We start from the raw sequence: 25467 nt of genomic DNA, 5'->3' as shown, positions 1-25467 counted from the left end.
GGGCCGAGCCGAGCCAGAGACGAGCCCTCATTAGAGATTAAAGTGACCATCACAAAGTCCAAAATCATCAGCGCTTCCCACAGCAAAGCAGGGGGGGAGACACTAAAACTGACTTACTGCGTGCATGCATCCACAACAACTTCATATTGGACGAAGGTCCTTTAAAATTTCAACACGCATTTGTGAATGACATTTAAAGACATGCTTTAAATTGGCTAAAATAAGTCTCCTCCCTGGCAGAAACTGCCATGTTCACAGCCTTATTGGCATAAAATAGACACATTTTGGCAAATAATATGCATGACATTAGCTTCTAAAAACAGCAATATTTGTAGTAGGAATATTTGCGCTACAGCAGCAGACGTTCATAACAGAAATGTGGATGTACAGCATTAAATATCTACATCAGACACAGTTTATTGCTTACCCGAAATATCACATATAATTTCTTCTGACCCGCTAAGGTTAGGCTCAGTGGATTTTCTTGCCTTTAGTGGTAAAGCTGATCCATCTCCTGATTCAGAGCTGCTGGACATTATTACTGATAGGAATAATGTTAGGCAGAATATATGTGCATCTGGCCTTCTGACCATAACACTGACCATAACCACACAAGATGCCTTACCCTCCCTGGCACTGCAAGCTGTGTACTCATCTGTCTCTCTGCCCATAGCCTGCAAATTCACAGAGATGCTTCTCTATTACAACACTGAGGGAAAACTCACAGATGAGTTCAAATTGAGAAAATCCACCATAACTGACGGTAACAAAGAGGGATGCAACACACAACACTAATGCCCAGAAATAATGGAAGACATGTTAAACAAAGCAACCAAGGCCTTTATACACATTACGCACTCATTCCTCCTTCCATCAAAATTCTCGCCGTAACTTAAGAACAAAGCAGCTATTCTTAGAAGAAAATGAAAGACGGGCACCTGCCAATCACAGCCCCTGTGACTCCATATTCCCTGTGTCAGAGGCTGCAGGATGGAGAAAATGTGCAATATTCTGATAATATTTCATGCAAACTAATGCAAGTCAGAACCCTCCGCTGCTGGCCAGAAGAAGGGGAAATGAGAACAGGTAATTATTGGATTGCCTCAAGGCAAGAAATGATAGAGATTGCAGAGAACGGGGATATTTAGCCCTGCTAATGAAGGCCCATGTTTTGGGAGCACCAGCAAGGGGGAGCAGAGGGAAGTGATGCTGTGGCTCAGCAGGAGGTGGAGGCTGATAAGACCGTCTTACATAATGGCCACATCCAGGCCCGGCTCACGATTTGGACTGAGGCTCCCTGTCCGTCAGTATGGCCGATCAAGGGAGTGTAACATGGCATGGGTATTCCATTTCTCCTAATCATTAACATTTAATATGTTATTCCACAACAAATACTGTTGCACCATTGACAAGGCTGAGGCCTGTTTGTGTAGATGCAAAGCTTCAGAAGAACAATGGTAAACGACTACTGAGCCACGTTAAATCATAAGCAGTTTCCTCTGTTAAGTATATTGACACCAATTATATCCACTGAAGGAAAGCAAAGACTTGAGTGATGTGACTGAAGGGACCCCTCCCCCACACCCAGGCCATTTAACCGTATTGAAGGGTTTATGTTTGCCCATCTCCACAGACATACTTAAAGTGCTGAAAAATAAAAAGAGATTGCTTATTTTGTATATGCAGCACTTCCCCCGGACGGATATGAAAGTTTAATCATGGCATTAGGATTCACAGGCATTCCCTTGCCAGACCTGCTTGCAGATATCAGAATTGCTAATTTGCTGCTTTGCCCAGGAAGGTCTGGCTGGTGGGTGAGGAGGGGATGAATAGAAACAGGAGTCTGATTTGTCCAGATAACCTTGAACCCCAACGCTCAGCTTCCTGGGGCTGCACGGAGCTCAATCAGTCCCTCTTTATCATGTTGATCTGAACCGCTGTCCTGCGTAGCTGCCGGCGCAGCGACGCAGACGCTCCGACCTGACTACTTTAGAGAGTGGGTCGTCAGCCAAAATCATTTCCTGCTCTCTTTCCTGCCTGTTGTGACAAAGACAATAACTTACACGTAAATGTCATGAATGAATTAATGCAGAATAAACACAATTGCTTTCTTAGACAATCTAAGCGCTCCAGTGTGCGATCCCGATCTGATATCAACATTCAGCCAAAAAACAAAGCCTTTGACAAAAATCACAGTAATTGTGGCTCCGTTTCTAATCTGAATAATTAATTTCTAATGCTTGTGATGAGAGTCAACCGGAGGCACAGACATGATAAAGAAGAAAGGTCCTGACAGGGTTATGAGTCAGCAGAGATGTGAAATTCAAATAGGCAAGCCTAAGCAGTTTGGAGCTGATGGTGATTTGAGTAGACTCACTGGTCAGCCCTACAGTACAGTATGAGAGCCAAGGGCTGAACGATGGTGGAGTTACTTCATGGGCACAGGTGCTTTATCAGCAGACCACATGTGAGGGATGAAGCAGTAATAACCGTGAGCTTCATCAAATCACACGCTGTACTCTTTTTAAGTTACCGTAAATCATGACATGTCTTTGCACAAGCTGAGACTTCCATTCCTCTTCTTTCTAAATAGACCAAATACCTCTTTATGATTAGCTACATCTGAGTGATGAGTGGGTGGAATAGATGTTCCGAGTACATCATGACGGCCACAGTCCTTCTATTAACGATATTAAAGTGGAGGTCTATCATTGGCAGGAGAAAGATGGAGCAGCGGGAGCAGGAGTCTCACTGTTTCCTGTCACATTCTCTGCTGTGTGCATACACTCTGCCTGCACACTGCCATCTTTCACTCAGCCAGGCACTTGCCTCCTCGCCCACTGCGCCCACCAGGCCCGGGCAGCACACGCCGCTGCCAAACATCCATTTACTCCCTGCAGGACTCCTCCGTATCTGAAGTGGGGCTGTCATTGAGACCTGTTTAAATTTTACTGCAATGAAAGCCGTGCATGCAGGTTAATGTGTGCTGTTTGGTCAACAACACAAAATGCACATTATTAAATGCTTTGTTTAAAATTATAATCAGCAGGTAATTGTATCCCATGTAAACTGTACCTGCTACTACACCTGGAAACGTTAACCGGACTCAGCTAGTGAAAGCTGAAAAACACACACAATTACCACGATACACAGTCCGGGTACATCTGAAAGTCTTTGTGTACCTACGTGTTCATAAGATAAAGCTGTGGGCGCAGCAAACATGCAAACATCACACCCTGATGACCAGAGATATGTTCTCTCAACAAAGAATCCCACCTCCAACATCTTAGCCTGGAGGCAGGTTTAATGCTAACCTGCAAATGCTGCCTTTGTCTTTGAAGTGGAGCGATGGATGCGGCAGAACAGATGGAGATGTTGGATGCTTTCAGGAATTATTAATGGCACGCTATGATCCCAAATGACCTTCAGCAAATAGTCTCCCAGCACTGGAGTACACAGGAAGCCCTGCACATCCATATTGTATTTAGACAGCACGCCTGGGTCAATTGAGAAACACAGAGCCATCATTACTGTACTTGGAGCTTGCATCCAGTCGCGAGGGTTTGCTTCCTTTTTTCGTTCAGAGGCAATGCAGAGGCATCCAATCACATTAAACACAATAGCATGTTTCAGGAATAGATTTGAGATTCATGCAGCCCAATTTGTTTCCCCCACAATGAGAGGCACACACTGGAATTAATCTGCAGCAAGCCTCTCCTGTAGTTTCAAAAATAAACCCTTCTTTATTGGAGGCTTTTGTGGTTGCTCAAGGGATATACTATTGTGACATCAAATCTATCTTATAAACATACATCGGTAATAGCCATAAAATATCTGTTGCCTATGGATAACATTCAGGAAACAATGCAAAGTGAACAATCTCTGGACTGCCTGAGAGAAACTGAGCTGGTGAAAAACACCACCCCTGCTTTTCTCTTTCATGTGGTAGAACCGACGTGAAAAACGCACCGACACTTGTTTATGTTAACACACGTATATGTCGGAGAATTAATGGTTTACAGCGCTGAAGTCTTTAGAAATTCTGGACCAACTGTATATGGACACATATATGGATCATATTTCAGACTGATAGACATTAACATTACATTTTAAGTTTGGGTTTTAAGTTCCCTATTTAAATATCTGACAGGAGCTACTGTCTTGTGCTGCACATGTTTTCAGTTTGTGCTTGCAGATGAAAACAGTTCTCCTTATGACTCCTTGCAACATTATTTTACATTCCTTTAATCAAAGTTTGTCTACATTTGATTGCTCTAAGAATTGTTATGCACAACCATGAATCATTGAAACCCCCCCCCAAAATAGAATTCTTACTGCAGGGCTACTATGGCTCTAAATACAGAGGGAGCATTGTCAGGTTAATTCAATAGTCAAGCGGAAAAAAAAAATGCTGGTGTTTAGCAATTTCTGCTTAAAAATTTTACGATACTTTTTGAAAAATATTTCTCAGAACTCTGCATGCGTTGTTATTTAATAAACATCTTTGCATCAGGGTGCAGATGCATAGCCATGTAAATATTTCATAAATTAAAATCCAGGCATTTCTGAATATTCAAAAAATATTGGGAACATTGTGTTTTCATTCTTTTCAAAGTGTTGGTTATATCTGGTGTAAATTACCTTTATCGACGAGGCAATGTGAACACAAACATACTTCATAATGGGTTACGTTCGTGAAGTGATTACGTCAGCTATAGCATTAACAGATGTTGTCTTCATCTTTGTTGACTGCACAACGTCTCAAAGCTGTTCAGTTTGGTTTCAGTGAAGCTCTTGCGAACATTTCAGTGCACTTACTATCTGTCATTAAAACCTTCTGCTTGCAAATATGCACCAACTTTACCATACAAAGATGGCCCTCCCACAATTCTTCCCCTGATCTCCTTGACCACATTTGAATAAAGGACAGAGATGTATGTTTTTTCCTCTTTCATGAAGTCCTGCCTGGAAACACAAATTCATTAAGCACAGACGTTTGAGCAAGAAGGCAATGAGACTATAGAATCAGACCTTATGTATTATTTTTTTATGTATTTACCTCGGCCAACACTGAACTGTAAACTCTAATACTAACTCAAGCTGCAGTGTTTCAACACGGGCAGCAAAGTAAATGTTTTATACCAGCATGGGTTTAATTAGGGTTACGAGGTACCCCATATTTAGGGTATATTGTTGGCTATTAGGAGGATACAGGCAACAATCCACATCAATGTTTGTACGGAATATGCAAGGTCGGCAGGCTTCAGTTTCTAGAGAATAAATAAAGTGGTGGTGCTCTCATAAGACATTGCATGTCTTCAAAGAGATACATCTAAGGGAGAATTGATCAGACACTTTTTCTCACACTCGGTAAGAGCAGAAAGGAATAAATTATTTGAACGGTGTCTATCTTCTTATATACCAGGGCGTCTGATTAATTACCTTAGGACTCGCTAATGAGATTGTGTAAATGAACACAATGTTAAGCTACTACATACACAATGTTTACTCAAGTTTGCTGAGGCCCAAGAAAAAAACAAAATCCCTTATGTATAAATTATAATAATCCCACATCAAGAGAAAAAAAAAAAAAAATCCATGCTAAGATCAAAGAAGAAAGGCCCCAATGTAATCATGTGTCAAAAGATCAAAAAACAACTTCCTTACCCACTCAGACGGGTTAGCAAGGTATGTCAAAGATACAGGAGTTTGACTCTGATCATCCTCAGTTTGAGGAGATTGTGCTTCACCTATCCCCCATCATTCCTCCTTTCCTCTTACCTTTAGTACATCTACAGTGACAGCTAATGTGACGCACAACTGTGAGGTTGATGCATGATGAGAATAAATGTGCCTGTTGTTCATGAAACAAAGACATTCTTTATGCAAATGAAATTTAAGCATGAGGTTCCATGGGTTTATATTTTTCAATTTATTGCCAAAAGATATGAACAATTCTTGAACATCTATTTGGTGTGAGATGTGATTAGAAATATTTGTACACATTTGTAAAATCAAATCCTTTATTTTTATATCAAAATCATAAAGATTTCCTGCGACAGAGATCCAGATCACATGCCTTCTCAAACCTCACACACAAACAGAGATCGACAGCATCTGGGAGGAGCTTCCCACTCGTCACTTCTCAGACAACGTGGTTAGACACGGGACATGTTTGCTGTCTTTCGTCACAGCAGTGTTCCAGGTTAAAGCATTTCATTTACACAAGGAAACAGATCTATGGGACTCATGGCGTCACGCCTGGAACTCCATTCTCTTTAATGCAGATCAAGGAATGCTAACATTAGCATTTAATTAGCCAAGTATGATTAAATGACAGTTGTACTTCTCTGGTATATTCAATGACGTATAGGTCTTGGAACCGGTGTATTCAGACAGAAGAGTTTGGGTAATATTTTTGGTCTGAATTGAACATCCGTAAATTAATTACTTTTTCACTGGGTTACAACAAAGCATTTCAGCATTTAAGCAATAAGCAGTTAAACTGTGGGTGATGCGTTTGACAGTGGGACGTCATAAGCAGTGGGCTGTACGGCTTTGATAGTAACTGAGAATGCTCTGTTTGGGCACATTCCTCCGCTGTTTCCCCAAGTCACACATTAAAGGCATTAAAACAGCCATCAGCACACTAGGAACACGACTGTCTTCCTCTCCCCTGCAACTATTGACAAAAAGTAAACTTCGAGACGACAGCTGCTGATTTGTCACTAAGCGACAGATCCCTGCACGCAAATAAAGCAGCCGTGCCAGTCTTTTTTTGCTAGAAAACTCTATTTGTTTCCCCATGACAGGAATCCACTGAATGGCACGTAAACACTTACAGTTTATATGGGGATACATTTTTTCGAGGCGCTATTTCTTTCAATTTATGTGATGGCTTTGTCCCATGTGTTGGACTGTAGGAAAATGAAAATGAGCAAAGATAGTTTCTGTTTTTTTACATCAGGGATGAGGATACAAATTAAGCTCCTGTAAGAGGCAGATCATAAGAACACCCTGAGACTTTGAGCGAGGGTCTTTGCTGACGCCGCTGTTGTTGAGGCTGGACTAGGCTGAGCTGAGCACCCAGGTTGACAAGGACCTGTGCTCAGCACTAGGGAAGCTCTCATCCAGAAACAAGAAGCCCAGGGGAACAAAGACAACAATATGCCAAAAAAAAACACTTGAAAACAACAAAACAACCCGAAAAGCCTCCAAAAGAGTCAGCGGTGGGTGATTGCCAGCTGCACTCCAGATTACCAGGCTCTCTGAGAGTCTTTCAGCAATTGCTGAGAGCTGTAGCATCATCTCCAGCTCCTTAATCAGTTCAGCTGGGGAGGGATGGATTCTGACATGCAAAAGGCTCAGCACGATGGGGAATAAACTCATAATCAGCAATCATATATTCCACATTGCTGGAGGGGGCGGGGAGCTCATCTCAGATGGGTCAAGGATCTCTCCACAGTCAGTTAACCCCTCTGCTCCAGCTGGGAAACATCCACACACTCATTGTTTAGGACACCCATTGTTCAGTTGGCTGCGATGCCTGTCTCGCTGAATTAGGATGTCGAGATTGACACGTACGAGGGCGTTTTTTTCTGCTGTGTTGTATATCAACTGTGCGAATACAGTTTAACTCTGAACACACATACAATGAGTTCATAAAGTTGGGGTTGGTTTTCATTAGCATGTCCCTGAATAAGCCATGTGCTGCGCCTTTAAACAAAGTTCACTGCCTTGCACATTCTCCCTCCTTTCATCTTTGTAATTAGCTCTGAAACAGCATTTCTTTTATTTCAAATGAATGCATGTGCATAAAAATCAATCTTAAGCAGACTGCTCTGGCAAGGCTGTTTTTCTTTGTTATTTATGATGATACAATTGCTTTCATGCATCTTAGTTGGATTGAGGAGCACCTGACGCTGCTAACCTTGAGAGTGAGTTCTCACTCCGGTCTGCGCAGGATCCTCTGGGAGAGTCATGCTGCTTTGTTGCGATCTGCTCTGCGGTTGTGAAATGCATCATAGGTACTGACGGCAAAGTTAGGAGGCTGTAACAACTTCAAAACTCTGGAAAGCTGACGTCTTACTTGAAGAGCACCCCCTAGTGCTCAGGAGGATTTGCAATCCATTGTTTGTTCATCAGCGAAAGACGACAGACCAGATGAGTGTAAATGATGCCATCCTACAAGTAGAACCCCTAATGGCTTCTGCTGGGACATGTAATCAAACGCCTCACACACTTCTCTCTCTTTTGTAATCAAGCGGCAGAGTGCATGTTGTGACGACCTTTGTTATAACGCTGCCTGTTCCCTCATCTCATCAAAATTCCATGCACCTCTCATTTTTCATCCTTTGTTCCCCACCAGGGTCCCTGGATGCCGCAGTCGCTCTCCATGGAGCTGAGGGGAGTGTGACTTAGCATGTTGTGACCTTTGACCCTTTCTTCATTCCCTGACTCTACAGCATATTTTTGCTGAAATTCTGGCAATGCCATCGCTATTTACAGTCTTTTGTCTCGCTACAAATTCCACAGACGTCGATGTGTGCAACCTAGGAAATCGACTATGTTGGTAGAACTGTAGCATAATTGCTGAGCAATCCATTCAAGCGACAGCTCTTATCAGCGGCTGCCCCTGAGGACTCCTTCTTCGTCAGCCCAGGTCACATTAACACCAGAGAAGTACTCCCCTCTCATCTCACCTCTGCTGGACTGACACAGGAGAAGGGTAAAGGTGATAAACTACTAAAACAATACTCCTCTTCTTGCCTGCTGCCAGTGTGCTTGCCTAGCAGAGAGATCTGATTACAACTGAGAAGAGAGCAGCTTGGTGTTTCATGGAAAAGCAGGTCAACTGGAGAGTGCTGTCAGAGCTCGGGAGTCACCGGCAAGACGTGGAGGAGGAAAAGCTATCCGACATGGCGGGAAGAGACGGAGGTTTGTCTCCAGCTGTACAGTGATGGGCTTTATTTACTCTGCCATTACGAACAGAAAGGAGAGGAGAAATGATGGAAGCTAGAGGACTCAAGCGAACGACTCGAGGGAGAGATGCATTAGTGTTGTCTGGTGTTCCTCCTCACCTTCTACCTCTTTTGGTTGTTTCCCCCGTACCGTCTCCCTATGGCTCGCACACAAGAGACAGAGCTGCCCCACTGCCAACACCTAACTCCTTATGTGTTTTTCTGTCCTCAGTGTTTGAGTCAGACAAAACGCAAAATCAATAATGCTTTTTCTCCCCCATTTCCTATTTGATGCAACTTCAAAAAGCCAATGGACAGCCCTCCAGAGGCCCAAAGAGGAAAAAAAGCCAATGGTACGATACATGCTCAGAATGAAAGTACAGGAGGGGAAAAACTTCACCCTTCACTCTCTTAAAAAAATTGTTAACTTCTGAGCCCCAAGTGGCACAGCACACAGGGCAAAGCAGGGAATGTAAGGCCCCATACAATGTTATTTGTTCTTATTAGTCATCTCTGTATTTGATTTTACTTAAACGACTAGTCAATGCTAAAAGCATGCATGCTAGTATTTTAAATAAATGCAAGATGGGTTTCTGAGAGCAATGGCCCATCCCTACTGTCTTTACATTTTCTACAGTAGGAGCAGGAAGGAAGTGAATATGTTATTTAACTTTGTGGACTGTGGTACATGATTATCTAAGAAAGTGCTGAGAGAGCAGGTATTCTATCAGCAGCTAAATGCTGCATGACAGGGAGACACTTCAAAGGGCCTATAAGTGACTCCACCAATACTGAGTGAAAGTAGTAAAGGAAATTACCCTATAGTAAGAGGCATTTGACTAAGCCCGGCTCAGGTGTTTTACCTGACTGGAGAGCCAGATTGAGAAACCGGACTGAACTTGTGTGCATGTTTCAGAATGAACAAAATGTATCTCATTCAGCCGGATGGTTATCTTGAGCTGCTGCTGTCTGTTGTATCCCGCTGTTTAATTGGGCATGGGACAAGACAGTCATTTAACCTTGCCTGTGATTGGGCTAATCTGTCAAAACTACAAAGTGTGACTGAGACGACAAGAAAACTGACTTGAGCTGTCTGGCAGCCTGGCAGTGGCTTGGTTGGATTTATAGATTAATATTTGTGCAGTATAAAAACTACTTGGCCCCAAAAAATGTGTTTCTGAAGGAAAAAGGGGAAATCAGTTTGACAGCTATCAATACGGCTTAGATATTGATTGGGTATCAATCTCCTCTAATTAAGTACTACTTCAATTATACTGTTTTCATATGCATGACGCAAATTAAGATAATTATTTAAATTAATTTACAGTATTTTTATTTTGATCTATTTATTGATATCATATTCATTCACTGGTGATTGATAATGATCATCTTTCATGTGATTTATCGCACTAGAATTAAAAATAAAATATAAAACAAACATAACTAATAATCTGTATTAAACTCTATCAGACTCAGCAATTGATCCTCTCCTCTCAACTTTTGTGGAGCCAAATCAAAAATCCATGCCCTCGATGGGCAGTCAATATCTCATTAACCAGTCCCTCCACACACCCAGCCAGGGAAACAGGATGTTCGTCTCAGTGTGTACAACGCAGACTGGCACACCTCACACACTTTAATAACATGTGGGGACGCCATTCCACTTCCTCCGCCAGCCAACAGGCAAGAGAGAGGGCTGAGGCACACATGCACTCTGCGTGTTTGTTTTGTCTTCCCTCTGCTCAGATATTATCTTTTCAATGTAAGTTCTCCTCCAGAGGAGGGGACATTTTCAGTAAATGCAGAAAATGCAATTTACAATTGTTTAAAAAAAATGTGATTCTTGATACTATGTTATTGCAGTTGTTTCACTTTCACATAGAAATGATTTTACACTAAAATATTCCTTCTTTTTAATTGTAATCTTTTATTTTAAATCCTGGCAGGTGATTTGTGCTATATTTGCCTTCACCTTAATCTGTGGCGATTTTTCCTTTGGCTCTTCTTGTCCTCAGTCCCTAACTGGATAATAGCCAATCTTGTTAACCTCTGCTTTAATGTGTGAGAGCCTGCAGCACTGGGTAGTGAGCGCCTCAATCAGCCACTGATGAAAAGAGACAAAGAGTTCCAAATCTACAGCAAATATTTACAGCCTTGTTAACATAGCCTTAAAGCGCCTATCACAAGATATTTAGCTTTACCTTCTCTGCGGCCCCAGAACATTTTTTACAGTCTAGTACACACTCGTGTTGAATCACATATTTATGTGCAGTCTACACACACTGTAGTCGCTCACTGGGCTTTGCTTTCAACAATTTAAAAACCCTGCTGCTGTACCATGCCACGATTTCATTTTTATAAAGGGTTAATTATATGTTCAATGGGCACAACGCACTTTTTACTTTTTTCTGTCGATCCACACATCAAACAACTTTCTTTAATTATGTAATTGGAATTTTCATCTTAATTGTGCTGAGTAGGCTGGCTAATTTGCATGGGGTAATGAGAGGGATGTTTCCATTACAGGTAATTAGGTGCTTGAGAGGCAGTGTTGTGGTAGAGAGGCTGAATCGGGAGGTGGTGGTGGTGCTGGTGATGGTGGAGTACAGTATGAAAAACAGTGGGGGGAAAAAGATCACTGAGAAAAAAGGCACATGCAGAATAATCATGCAGACATATTAACATAATGAAGAGGTGCATGCCAAGGCAGCAAGAAGTCATTGAGCTGTTCATCCATTTCACTGACCTTTTTCAGGAAGAAATTACTACTTCTGTTTAAATTAGTTTCCAATTATAAAGCTTGTTCACATTCTAATTTAATTTCTGACATTGTCGCAGTAGCCAAATGACACCAGCAGCTCCTTTCAAACTGAAAGGAATAATAGTAATGGAAAGACGAAGCTAAACGGAAAGATGAAAACTGGCTACTAGACAGGTTAACAAACACATTAAAACCTAATGATTTAAATTAATTTGATATCTTAAAAAAATATAGTTTTTAAAATGTTGTAAACTATGAAGAGGAAGAAATATAAAAATGTCAATATTTTGTATACACCACAAGGGATAAAACTACAATACATCAGACACTCAATTCAATATAAAAATATGTGATTTCATCTAACTATAAATTGCATTTAAAGGACAATAGGTCAAAGGCCATTTCTCATACGAGTTTCAGTAAAAAGAGGACAAAGTTCTGAACTCCCTCTTCTTCACAGAGGACAGATTCATCACTTCATATAAACATGGCGCTATATGTCCATACTAACCAGTCTCTTACAAAGAGCACAATACTCAACAGGATTTTGAATGCAAAATAATATGTTAATTATAAATGGAAATTAGAGATACACTACTATCAATATTACTTATATTAAATCCAAATTTTATTATATTATTACTTTTACAGACATTAATTATATTTGCTTATACACTGACGTTTTTGTAACATCTACTGTTTTTATATGTTGAAAAGACAACAGTGAATGTAATTTTGGACAGGTGGGATGAGAGAAGCTATTTCTATTTTAATACACAGAGACCTCGCTTTCTCTGCTACATCATGGAAATTGTATTTGACTGTATCACAGATGCATATGAGCACATATGTTTGGATATGATTGTTCACATTTCTTTATGTGGAAGAATGAGAGTGTATTCATGTGTGTGAACAACATGATTGTGTGTGTGTGCGTGTATGTGTGCAAGCAAGCATGAGAGAAGTGGGTACTCTACTGTATGTCTGCCAGCCCTTTCTGAATCTGTCTGCATGGATGTGTGCATGTGTGAGAGAGAGTGTGTGTGTGTACGCATGTATGCCTGTATGATGGAGGGGGTGGAAGAGCCGGGATTAAGCATCCTAGATCAACATCACAGCGACTGGGAGGACCCAGTGCTGCTCTCATGGCCACACATGTAAACCTGACTACCCAAAAAATAGGTCAGTGGAACACAACACACACTCACTCAAACACACACAGATACAAACACACATGCACCAGTATCAACTCCAAGAATCACAGTCTGCCAGTCGCGCCAGTGCCTTGTCGCCCGTCTGCGACCCACGTTCAACACTGCCACGCACATCTTCCCGCGGAACAGACACGTCCTCTGGACTGGAACAACAGGATTAAGAATGGGACAGAGAGGAATAGCGACAGGACCCCCAGCAACCCCCCCCTCACTACCAGTCTCTTCGCATGCTACCTCCCATCAACGCCAGAAAAATGTAAGAAAACTTCTGTTCTGAGGCTCGGGAGTAGTTATTGTCAGACACGTACCCTTACAAAGATTACACCAGCTACACAACAGTAGAAGTAAGAAAACACACTAAGGAAAATAAAATCACAGGCAAAAAAAAAGCTTTGCAGGTTTGAATAAGTTGGATATTACTAGCTCATTTGTTTTTTCAGAATTAAAAAAAAAATTCTGTCCATGCATGTACAGAAATATTAACAAAGCTTAACTCAGTTGCACACATTCAGAAGGACTATATTATTGTAGTTCCCTCTCTCTCTCTCTCTCTCTCTCTCTCTCTCTCTCTCTCTCCTTCCCTCGCTGTCACATTCATGCCTTGCAAATGAAATGCAAAGAGTTGGCAGGCTATGAATAGAGGAGCCATACTTCCCTACTTGTTACTCTGGGTAAAGGATCAGAATGCGTTTTTTGCTCTTACCTTTCATAGCTGAAATCACAAAATACATCATTAAGCTTCGAGTCCATAAGAGAAAAACTATCACCAGCGCAAAGCCCTCCACTGCTGTCTCAGCAGCAGCTGGCCAGCACAGCTCTGTCTCTCAGCCTCCGAGCATGACCACACCAGAATCCATGTGACTGTGACATCAGCGTTCATGTCTGACTGCTCCCCACCCACCAGCCTTTGATTGGCACAGCGTGCAGCCAGTAGGGGCGCTGAGAGCTCAGGCAGGGAAGCTGGCCCTCTTCCCACTGATTGCAGTCAGAGCCTTGTATACCGGCTTGCTAGACACAGCACACTCTCACTATCTTCTCAGGCTTATCTCTTCAGTATGAGGATAAAGTCAGAACCAGTTCTAGCAGACACCGGTTTTTCGCAATCTTCCTCTGCCCCTTTATGCTTCCCTGTTGTATTTTTTTGCCTTTAAAATGGTGCAATATCAGGGATAAGAAAAGAGTCAAAGAGGGGATAAAAGGCTGTAGACGGGGATGAAGGGGGAAAAGAGCTGAAGAAACAAAAGGAAGAGGAAGCAAAGGAAAAAGAGAGAGAGAGAAGCGTGGAGAGGTTGGATAAGAGGGGAAGTGTACATTTCTGTGGCTCAAAAATGGAAGCGCTCCGCTCGTCTTCTCCTCGCTGTCTGTAGATATGAGTGATCAGTGTGAGGCCAGATGTCTGCAAGCAGCGGTGGGCCCTGCTCAGAGAGAAGATGAGTGGAGTCTCAGCTTCTTGCCCTGACCCCTCAGAGGACCCGCTCCCCCCCCCCCTCCCCGTCTCTCTCTCTCCCCCTCTCACCCACACACCCACACTCAGACGGCTCTCACACACTCTTTTTGACAGGTGAGGAAGGTAAGATAGTGACGGAAGGGTTTGGATGATCCCCTCCACCCCACAGCGACCTGGCGATGAGTTTCGTGCTATCATTTCTCCCTCTCTCCCTCCCGTGCCCCTCGCTTTGGCCCCCCGCTTTCCATTCGAGTCCCTATACCCCTCTCTCTCTTTCACTGTCTTTCACCTCCCCCTCTCCTCGCTCATCCTCTCTCATATGATAATCTGTTCCGACTCCTAACCAGCTGCCTCTCTCTGATACTATATTCTGGTTTTAGTGCAATCCAGCCCTGGCCAATAACCACGTTGCATTTGGCATTTCCATGAATAAGCTGGCCGCACATATCCTCCCCATCTCAAGACAAATATCAAAAAGCTTCAATCACTGCAATATTTGAAATTGAAAAATTAAAGGTGGATAAATATTATATATATATACAGCACTAATTTTGGAGTTTCATTTCACATTCTCCATGATATTAATAACGCTACAGAAACATGGTATCTTTGCCAAAGAATGATGGCAATATTTTGATATCAACAATGTAATTTGACAATTAATTTATCCCTATTTTACACACTAAATATCCATATTCATTCGATTCTATTGTTCATTGAATAAAGGTACATCTACCCACATATAAAATGGAAATGAGGACTCAGCAGCTTGCAACATAAATCTTCCCATGACAATGTTTCATTAGGACCTCTATGATCCATTAGAGTCACTAAACACATTAGCTCACGTTGTGTCAACACTGGTCTCTTACTGCACACCGTCTAATGAACAAAATATCATTCAGAGACTGATAGCATCAAATGAGGCGTGCCTGGGATACAAACCAGCCAGCGACAGAGCTCCAGTAAAACTATTCAAAACAACGTGATGTCAGAGACTGCAAAGAAGTTCACTAGATGAGTCAGGGCCAAGTGCCACACAGGAACATGTTTAACTGCCACTATCTGTGGTCGTCTCTCAGGAACTGGCTGCACCATCAGTCTCTCTAGAACCAGCAGACGAGTGAGACTCTGTGGCTTAAGACTGAGCTGTGGTTAAGAAGAAAAAACAACAACACATGCGATGATAGCCTGGTTTGAGTCGGTTGGTTGGTTATCCAAGAGCATCTGAGAGGAGGAGGAGGATAACATCTGTATTACAGTCATAAGCATAAAGTTAGGAGAAGCTAATGTTTTGTCTACGTACATTCAAAGTACGTGGTGAGGGGACCAGGTTCTGAGGGGGTTCCCAATAGGTTAGGTTATATGTTAGAAAAAAAATAATTCTTAAATGTCACATTAAAATCAAGATAACAGTAGCACACAGGAAACTCAGCTGGATTAATCATTTTGGGGTATAAATAAGTAGCTTTCCACTCAGATTTTCTGTGAACCAAACAAGGTTTTAGATCACAAAGGGTCTCATTGTCCACTCACTTGTTTTTTTATAATTTTAAAATTCCACAGTTAAAGGGGAAACACAGACACACAAAATGTAGTAATACTACTCAACCAAAGACATTCTATCAAAGCTATTGGCAGTATGTTCTTATAGGATGGTATTTTGTGTGTCCCTTAATGTTCAGTACTTGGACAAGCATAATTCCAATCACCTTTACTGTATTGAGGAAATATATCGCAGTGATCAATATCTCCAAGCCTGGGCAAATAAACCATAAACATTTGCATGGTTTTATACAAACCTTACCTATGGATAAATATATTATTTTCTTCTGTTATTTGGGTAAGCTAACATAAAACCATCCAATTTAAATAAACCAATGTGGGTTGTGTTCTACTTCATTCTGCTCTACAACAAACATAGTTCCCCAACTGTATATAATTATGTTAAAACGCTGAGGTCCCAGGCCTATACCTAAGGACAGACGATACCACGACAGCTGCTTCGTTTAGTCTTGATCACGCTCTTCCTTGACTGCTCCACATTAGCGGTGACAGTATGCCAATATGCTGCTGATACTTGTTCATTACAGCATTGATTAAGCCACAGAGGCCCTGACGGTGAAATGTCTGTGGGTATTAAATGTGGTGAAGTGAAGCCATCGATAGAATCATTTCAGACATTTCTTTATGCTCCTGATTATAAAACAGAGATAGATGTAAAGTTTCTGCCAACGCACTACTGGTACAGACAAAATCATACATTTTTGCATTTAGTCTATCCTAGTCAAGTGTCTCACACTTTAATTCAGGCAAATGTATTTACTGTAAACAAGCCCTCTGGAATTAAATTCAATTGAGATGAGAAGCAGAGCATCTACTGGTGCCCCTGGAGGAGAGGACAGGACCAAAGCTGATAATGGCCTCATTAAGTCTGTCAGTAGCCATTCCACGCACAGACTCACCACGCAGCTGATCCACGTTAACTCTTACAACTCTGGATTGGCCTCTGAGACCGAGGACATGCAGCCTGTGTGCCGTTACACCTCGTGGCCTTTGACCCCACAAGATAAACACTTATAAACTTCCTCAATTTGCATGTCCTGATCTTTTTGCAAGCATTTCGGAAAGCTGAGGCTTATATTCCTGCCACAGAGCCACCTGGGTGTTTGGAGCTGCACCAGCCGCCCCAAGCAGCGGCAGAATTAACAAGCTCCAACAGGCACTCCATGAAAACAATACAGATCAATTTAATATAGATGCCAAGGAGTGGAGGGCATAACATTAGAACCATAACAGCACCGGCCCACACCACACAATCATAAACCAATTTAGGGCCATTCCAGGCAATTTCCTGGGGGCTTCCACTTGTGGGAAGACTTCAATAAATCACGCAGACAACAAAGGGAATATCTATTTCAGTGAAAATAGATGACACTATTGGGTTATGTCCAGAGGATTGTGGAGGGCTGCATTAAGAGACCAGTTTGAATAAGGACAGGGGGAGTTTAAAAACCACATGCCAATGCTTTGCCATGGTATAATGTTGTATTATGGTATAATGTGTAGCTACAGGAAACTGTTACCTCATTACAGCTGATGGATTTTCCACAGAGCAGCGCAGTGTGTCTATATGGAGGACCATACATGACATAAGTAAAAATAAATAAATAAATAAATGTATAAATAAATACAGAAATAAATAAATAAATGAATAAATAAAAATGGAAATAAATAAATAAATACAGAAATAAATAAATGAATATGTTAATACCAAAAGAAATGTCAAAAGAAATGTCTTAAATATATTTTAACATTTATTTTTTCCCTGATACATTTCCTTTGCATTTGCAGTGTCCTTATGCTAATGAGAAAGGCGGGCCTAGCCGCAGTCTCATGCAGGATTGGTCACAGGAGTGTAATGATCCAGCCCTACTACTTCTGCCTTTCAATGCTGGTGTCCAGTAGCTGTTTGGGACGTTGAGCCAGTTCACACTTAAAATGAACTAGTTCAAGTTCAGAGGGTTAGTTAAGGTTATTTTTTATTGGGATGATTTAGCTGTCAGTAGTCCTGACTGTGAGCGTCACGTCTCGTGTTGTACTGAGCACAAGGAGCGAGCCGAGAGGAGGAGGAAACAGAAACTCCAGCTCGGTACAAACCACCTGCCGCCTCTGCTCTGAACATGAAGCCGCTGATCTCTGAGCAGATGTGACCAGAGAAGCTCTGTGTTTCCACTGTTTCCACTGTTCCACAGAGTCACTAACTGCCTGCTTCACGGTGAAGAGCTCAATCTCAGTCACTGCCCGTGTCTCTGAGCGAGTGTGTGGCGGAGCGCAGGGGCTGTGTGTGTGTAGCTCAGTTGACCAATCCTGCTGGAGACTGAGGTTAGGCCCGCCTTTCTCATTAGCATAAGGACACTGAAATCGAAAAATAAAAGTTGGAATAAATGTGGAAATAAATAAATAAATATGGAAATAAATGCAGAATTAAATAAATCAATGTCTTAAACTTATTTCCACATTTATTTATTTATTTCCACTTTTATTGCAACTTTTATTTATTTCCACATTTATTTATTTCCACATTTCAGTGTCCTTATGCTAATGAGAAAGGCGGGCCTAACCTCAGTCTCGAGCAGGATTGGTCAACTGAGCTACACACACACAGCCCCTGCGCTCCGCCACACAATCGCTCAGAGACACGGGCAGTGACTGAGATTGAGCTCTTCACCGTGAAGCAGGCAGTTAGTGACTCTGGAACAGTGGAAACAGTGAAAACACAGAGCTTCTCTGGTCACATCTGCTCAGAGATCAGCGGCTTCATGTTCAGAGCAGAGGCGGCAGGTGGTTTGTACCGAGCTGGAGTTTCTGTTTCCTCCTCCTCTCGGCTCGCTCATTGTGCTCATTACAACACGAGACGTGTCGCTCACAGTCAGGACTACTGACAGCTAAATCATCCCAATAAAAAATAACCTTAACTAACCCTCTGAACTTGAACTAGTTCATTTTAAGTGTGAACTGGCTCAACGTCCCAAACAGCTACTGGACACCAGCATTGAAAGGCAGAAGTAGTAGGGCTGGATCATTACACTCCTGTGACCAATCCTGCATGAGACTGCGGCTAGGCCCGCCTTTCTCATTAGCATAAGGACACTGCAAATGCAAAGGAAATGTATCAGGGAAAAAATAAATGTTAAAATATATTTAAGACATTTCTTTTGACATTTCTTTTGGTATTAACATATTCATTTATTTATTTCTGTATTTATTTATTTATTTCCATTTTTATTTATTCATTTATTTATTTATTTCTGTATTTATTTATACATTTATTTATTTATTTATTTTTACTTATGTCATGTATGGTCCTCCATATGTCTAGTCTAGCGATGTTGCAGCTGTAAGCCAGTCCTGTACTTTTGCATCTTTACACTTACACGCTGATTAGATGACTCCATGTTTGTAACAATATTCACTGCCCTTCATCATCTATAGACATAGTAGCCCCACGGCCAGCTCAGCATTATTTTCACTTTTTCCATCTGTCACTCAATGCAAACGCAAGCAAACACAATATTTATAGAACGGCAGGGTCAAAAGGAAGCGATATGAAAGCATATCATTCCTACATAGGTGAAGTGCACAACTGTCAACTGTCATGCAATCAGAATCAACAACACAGTGTTTATAGTGAATGGTTGACAAGGCTATAGCCTCTTGTTTTACTGCCAGGGATATTTATAGAGCTGCATTAAATCTTTTTTTTTTTTTTAACAAAAAGATTGCCAAACCAATTCAATCAAATGTTTTCAAAGCACTGAGTCAACATAGCAGCGAAGTCAAGGACTGACCAACGCTCTCGTCATTAAACGCAGAAAGTGACATCTTTCAAGCATGAGTTATTACGTTGAGTCACTGCCTTTAACATATGCATTTTACTTTCTCTATATCATTTTAAATACAAGCAGACCCTGCTTGTATTTACATATTAAATCGTTTATTTCATCTGTGCACATCCTTGACAAGGAGTCCGTGCAGAAGAGAAATAGCATCAGAATGGAGCCTTCCGGGTTCAATAAAGGATAGATACATGAATAGATGCAGGAATAAGTGGTGCTGGTCATATTAGCCTTAATATATTAAGCCTAATATGATAAGCACAAATAAATATATGCTTTTATTCACTATTCTGTTTAGTAGCTGTTTAAATGTATGTACTGTTTCTCAGTTATATTTGAATTGAGAGCACATCCAGGCCAATTCATTCTTTCTTTGTGCACTTCAGCAGCAACACAAGTGCTCACAACCGTCCCACTGCAAGTGGATGATAAACTGATGGATGCACTTTAACAAAAATACAGAAAGTTACTCCACAATGGTTATTTATTTGGTTTATTATATAAAAAGGCAGCGGTAAAAAGAGATCCCCAGTATCGCTGATGTGCTATCATATAACTCACGGCACAAATTTTAAATAGATCAATAGAAATCATATTCAACAATGAATTGCGCTGCATCTCTTTTGTGTGAGGCTGCCCTTGGGGACAGGGAGGAAAGGGATAGGAGGGTAGAGAGAGAAGGAGCAAGAGGGAACGAGGAGGGGAGATTATCGCAGGCATGGCAGCCTGTATGAGAGGCTTAGCCTGGCTAGGCAGGGAGGTGGAACCCTGTGAATTCTAATGAACTGGCAAGACTCCCCCAAAACCAGCTCCATCTCCATGGCATGAGGGCGACAGGAGGGAAGGAGGTGGCGATTAGGGAAGCGCGGCTCCTCTCCGAGCAAACCAAACAGAGCAGGTCATTTTCCCTGTGATAATTATGGCTATAAGCAGGCATGAGGGATTGGTAATGGACCTTCTTATTCTTCATGACCTGCAAAGGCAACCACTGAGCCTGTCAAGGGGAAAAGCATGATGATGTGTTTTTTTCTGTGTGTAGGGTGACTCTGGTAAGAGTTGCAATGGAGGTTGAAAAGGGCAGCGGGGGAACTTGGCCTTTGAGGGAGAAGTTAACGAATGAACTTCATTATTGAGAAGCATACCAGGGAGACCCCCCGGAGTGTGTGATGTATTACCCAGCGTCAAACTTACACACTCCCCCAACATCACCAATATAGCCCCACATCAGCTCTGGGGGGAGGGTAGGTGTGTAAACTAAAATAGTTAACCTTCTGGTTTAAGGCTAGAAGACGGGAAGAAAACAGAGAAGCAAACTGTGATGTACAAGACTTGCATGGGTAAAGTTCTTTTCACTGATAAAAAACAAAATCTATTATAAAACTTCTAAAGAGCTGAAAGATTTTCTTGGCTGGCTTTTAGGCTGAACAATTTGGCCATTATTCTCTCTCCTGAAACACCAAAGTGAATAATGAGGCAGTGCCCTTCCCAGAGAATGCTCAGCGCAGGAGCCCTCAGAAGAAAACGGTTTTAGCTTAAACTAACATATATTTAATGTTCTCCCTGTGACTTCAGGTAATGCAGTCGGTCCAGTGAGGCAGTCCCGATCAACGCGAGGTAGATTACTCTCATTTATTAAAAAGCACCTCTGTTCAAGCATGAAAGTAACTTTTCCTAAGTTCTATGGGCTTCATAAAAACAAGTGACCCTCAAGAGGGACTAATGTTTTCCTCAAGATTGAGGGAGATCTTCGGGCTATGCGCACCACTTAGCCTTGCCCCCCTCCAGTCTTCCAGCAGGCCTGGACGGAGTTTCTCTATGGTGAACGGGACGAAGGAGCTCTCTTACCGAGCGCACTCTCAACACTTTTACTCTTGACTTATGAGGATGCCACGGGTGCAGGGGAGTGATTCATCACTGGGTGTGCTCCTCTTGCACCCTCACACATTAGTAATGTGGTCCGCTGAGGAGGAGTCCTGTCATCAGTCTGTACCTGGACCCTCTGAACAAGGTAGGTCAACAGGAGGCAGCAGCGGCTGGCCCACTTTTAGTCTTTCACAACACCTTTAAGTTTCCTCCGGCTCCTGCTTCAGCTGAACCTGATGGACACAAGCGCCGTCTGCTGAAGAGGAGACCCTGCCTCATTACTGTAACTCATCTACTCACTATATTTGTTGACTCAGTGAGGCTGGCCCTTCCTGTGCCCAGGTATAGAAGGCCAAATTAATTTTGGGGAGAAGGAAATCATATTTATTTATAAAGCGTATTTCAAATTATTACAGTCTAAATAAAACAGTGGAAAAACAAAACAAATAACTCATAGTTTGGAGGAAAAGTTCAGGGACTTTTTCTTATGCTGCTGCAAGTGCCTGAGGGAATTTCATCAGAAGAATCCCTTGTCTTCTGTTACATAGCTGCAGCAAAATACGTGGCAAACACATGATCTGTTCTTTCACAAAATACAGAGCCACTTTAAGTTAGCATAAGCCTTTGACCTTAACATCGCAGGTAATGCACGTTCAAATACCTACCTTAGTATTCATGTTTGTCATTTTACTTGTGAAGATTAGGAGTAAAAAGGCTATTTGAAACCAAAACACAGGATTAAGGGATAATGCTGCTCTGTGTCTTGTGAGTCGACCTTGATTCTGTAATCCACTACAATACTGGAGAACAGCATATTTCTCTCTCTCGTACATTCAACAGCTCACGGTGATGTAATGGCAAAAAGCATAATGGCTGAATGCAGTAATCGGAATTAAGATGGAACTTCATTGTAATATCTGTGTAATGGAACTGGAAATAGTATTACGGGATTTGTACAAAGCAAAAAAAAACACTGGTGGTACCTTAACATTCATTAGATATATAAAAAAAGAAGGAGACAGCATATAAATAGGGGCTGACAATGGTGTTACAGGTAAGAGAGAAATGGGGATGCTGGGGGGAAAAAAGAGCATAAGTGAATTGATTTGAATTACGCAGACCAGCATTTTAATGACCATGGTGAGAAATGAACTTGATCTTTAAAGTGAACCAACATATAGTCAGCCACAGCGTTATTAAGGAGTGTGCCACTTAATCAGAGAGGACGCCAATTTAGCAAGGGGCTAAGTATGCAGAAGGAAACCTCTGTGGCAGCAAACACATTAAAAAAGTCACCTGATCCACGTGCAGGTAGGTTATACACACGCTCCTCTCTTCCCTCAATCTGCCTTATTTTCCTGACTCCATAACTCCTTTCCTGTTTTTTTTTTTTCTTCCCTTCCCTTCACCGTGCCGCAGACACAGTAGAATGAGAAAGAAAAAAACCTCCCTTTGATGTCTGGGATCCTATAATGCTGAGCGGTAGAAATCCGCATGCCTGTTATCTGTAGAATCTTAATGATGATGGCTAACTTCACAATGGGTTAACCACATCTCTCTGTTCTCGCACTGCACACCCACAGAAACACAAATTAATAGCAACGGGGAAAAAACAGCTTCCCTCTAATAAAGCAGATTCAACAAAACGTGCACAATGCGATCAGCACAAATGTCAATGTATAATATCAACGAAAGCTTTTGTGAGCACTTCTGCTTTCTTCTCACAAGACGTAACTTTTTCGCCCCCCCCCGCTATAGCTTCTGCACAGAATAATATTATTTGTCAGACAAATATTATCCGCAAGTTCTTTCCTAATTCAGTTTCAATAAACAGTCTATGCTCAGTAAACAAACTGTCAGCTATGTTGCATTTTTTTCCCAATATATATCTATATATATATATATATATTTTTTTTTTTATTGATGCGATATGAGGATTAGGATTGATCTTGAAACGGTGCTCTCAAGATATTTCAACACAGTTATATTATTGGGGACGTTTTACTCCTGCATGGTTTATTCAACAACATTTGTCTGAATAATTCAGGAATTAAATTATATATGTTAATTTTGCCAGCCTTTATTCATGCATGATATTGCATCAGAAGTTTCATATGCTAAAACATCCATAGTGGAATATGTCAGACATTTTTTTTGGGGACATTTTTTTGTGTGGGGGTGCTCTGCTTCAAATGAGCATAATTTTGAATAATTTTTCTCATCAGCGAGTATTGAAGTCATCAATACCAGACACACAGAAGTCAGTGTGATGAGCTCTGAGCACGACAGGTCGGTCTGAGTGAACGGCACTGAAACTTGGCACAAAGACATTTAATTACGACACCTATCTTAGAGCTTTTCCCATCAGCATCAGTCAGGATCATATCTAGAGGAGTTCCGTGACCTCCGCCTCTGTCGCCCCCAATGAATCAAACCTTTCATTACATGCTGACACTCTTGTCCTGCACAGAGTCTGTGTCGAACAAGAGAAAGTGATGAGGCATCAGAAACCTGATGAGCGACGGATAACCTGCGCTTGTGCAAAGGCTGGCCGACAGCGTGCTGCAGCGAGCGAGGGGGTCCGTGCCCTCCCGGCCATGCCAACTGCTTCGCCTGGCAGATGCCACCATCTCAGCTCTCGCAGCCCTCGCTCCCTGGCCCCCTCACCTGAGGCGGGAGACAGCCGGCAGAAGAGAAATCGCTCACAGCAGATGGGGCCACTTGCTTTGGCTGGCCCATCCAAGCATTGTGTCCTTGTCACATGTCACTTATTCTTGTTTTCTGGTCTGACAACACCTCAAGACAGGGCCTTTCAGTTTTGGGGTGAGACACAAAAGGGAAAGGGTGAGGAAAAGCTGACGAGGCCTCTCTGCTGTGGCTCAAATTGTTTGAAAGAGCCGGCACCAAGAGAAGAACCAGATTAAGAGCCAACAAAAGCAGAGCACCCCCAGCCTCACAAAAAGCTGTCGCAAAACCCTGCGGCCCCCCTCGCTACTCCCTTCCTTATAAAACACAGTGGGCCCCCAGGAGGCAATAAAAAGAAGCGTCCTTACCCACGGAAACTTATGCAAAGAAAGTGCACTTTCAAAGGCCATTTGCAATTTTACAAAAATGGCAGACATAATGCTTTCACTGAAAAATGAGGACCTGCCATATTGTGTTGGAGAGGAAAAAATATGGCAGGGGAGGAAAAATGGAGAAAAATCATGCTGGCCTGGTTTACGACAAATAGATAGCTCTATTGATTTCCCTTTTACAGTGACTGTCCATCCCTCACTGTTGTGATTACACTGACCTATTTCAGAAAAAAAATAGCCGTCTATTATAGATTAAACCCAAATGTCCGAAAAGAAAATACTCTTTTTGTGGACCAAACAAATAGAGTAGGATGAAACATAACCTACAGTACAGAGGGAGAAAAAGATTGTGTCAATTAAAGTGTTCAATGTTGCTGCGGGAGGAGAGGAAACAAAACGTTCTAACACCACGCTGAGAATCAAATAACTTTCCACAGAAAGAGCTGCTGTTTTTATTGTGGCCCTGCATTGTCAATATCAATTCTAACAAAAAAGGCAGTGGCATTAAAATGATTGCAATTCTGCTTAACTAACGTTTAAACACAACAGTGACAATTTTACAAGGTTGAGTTGTTTTTTGCGAGAACAACAAGGTATAACAAGTTTGATAGAAATCTAATGTACCGTATTGGTTACTGTATTGTGTTCTTTCTCTAATACACAGCTCAGTGTTGTATGCTTTGTGCTGATGATTCCTCTGCGTCTGTGTGTATTGCTGCGTGCGCTTGTCCTGCTCCACTATGTCT

General features: G+C 41.9%; 1 protein-coding gene across 2 annotated transcripts in view; it reads right to left on the bottom strand.

Moving 5' to 3' along the window:
• Positions 1 to 25467, bottom strand: part of roraa (RAR-related orphan receptor A, paralog a) — a 178442-nt gene that overhangs the window by 27091 nt on the left and 125884 nt on the right. The window contains exon 1 of one of the 2 annotated variants that reach the window (XM_062390124.1): positions 13639 to 13736. The exons of the other annotated variant lie outside the window; for it this stretch is intronic. Within the exon in view, the coding sequence (XP_062246108.1) occupies positions 13639 to 13669 (31 nt within the window). The 5' untranslated portion in view covers positions 13670 to 13736. Of the gene's footprint in view, positions 1 to 13638; positions 13737 to 25467 lie in introns of those variants that run through there. 2 annotated transcript variants of the gene reach the window in all.

This window comes from Platichthys flesus, chromosome 6, assembly GCF_949316205.1.
Source record: "Platichthys flesus chromosome 6, fPlaFle2.1, whole genome shotgun sequence".
Classification (NCBI taxonomy): Eukaryota; Metazoa; Chordata; class Actinopteri; order Pleuronectiformes; family Pleuronectidae; genus Platichthys; species Platichthys flesus.
This window is presented reverse-complemented; position numbering and strand designations above follow the sequence as displayed.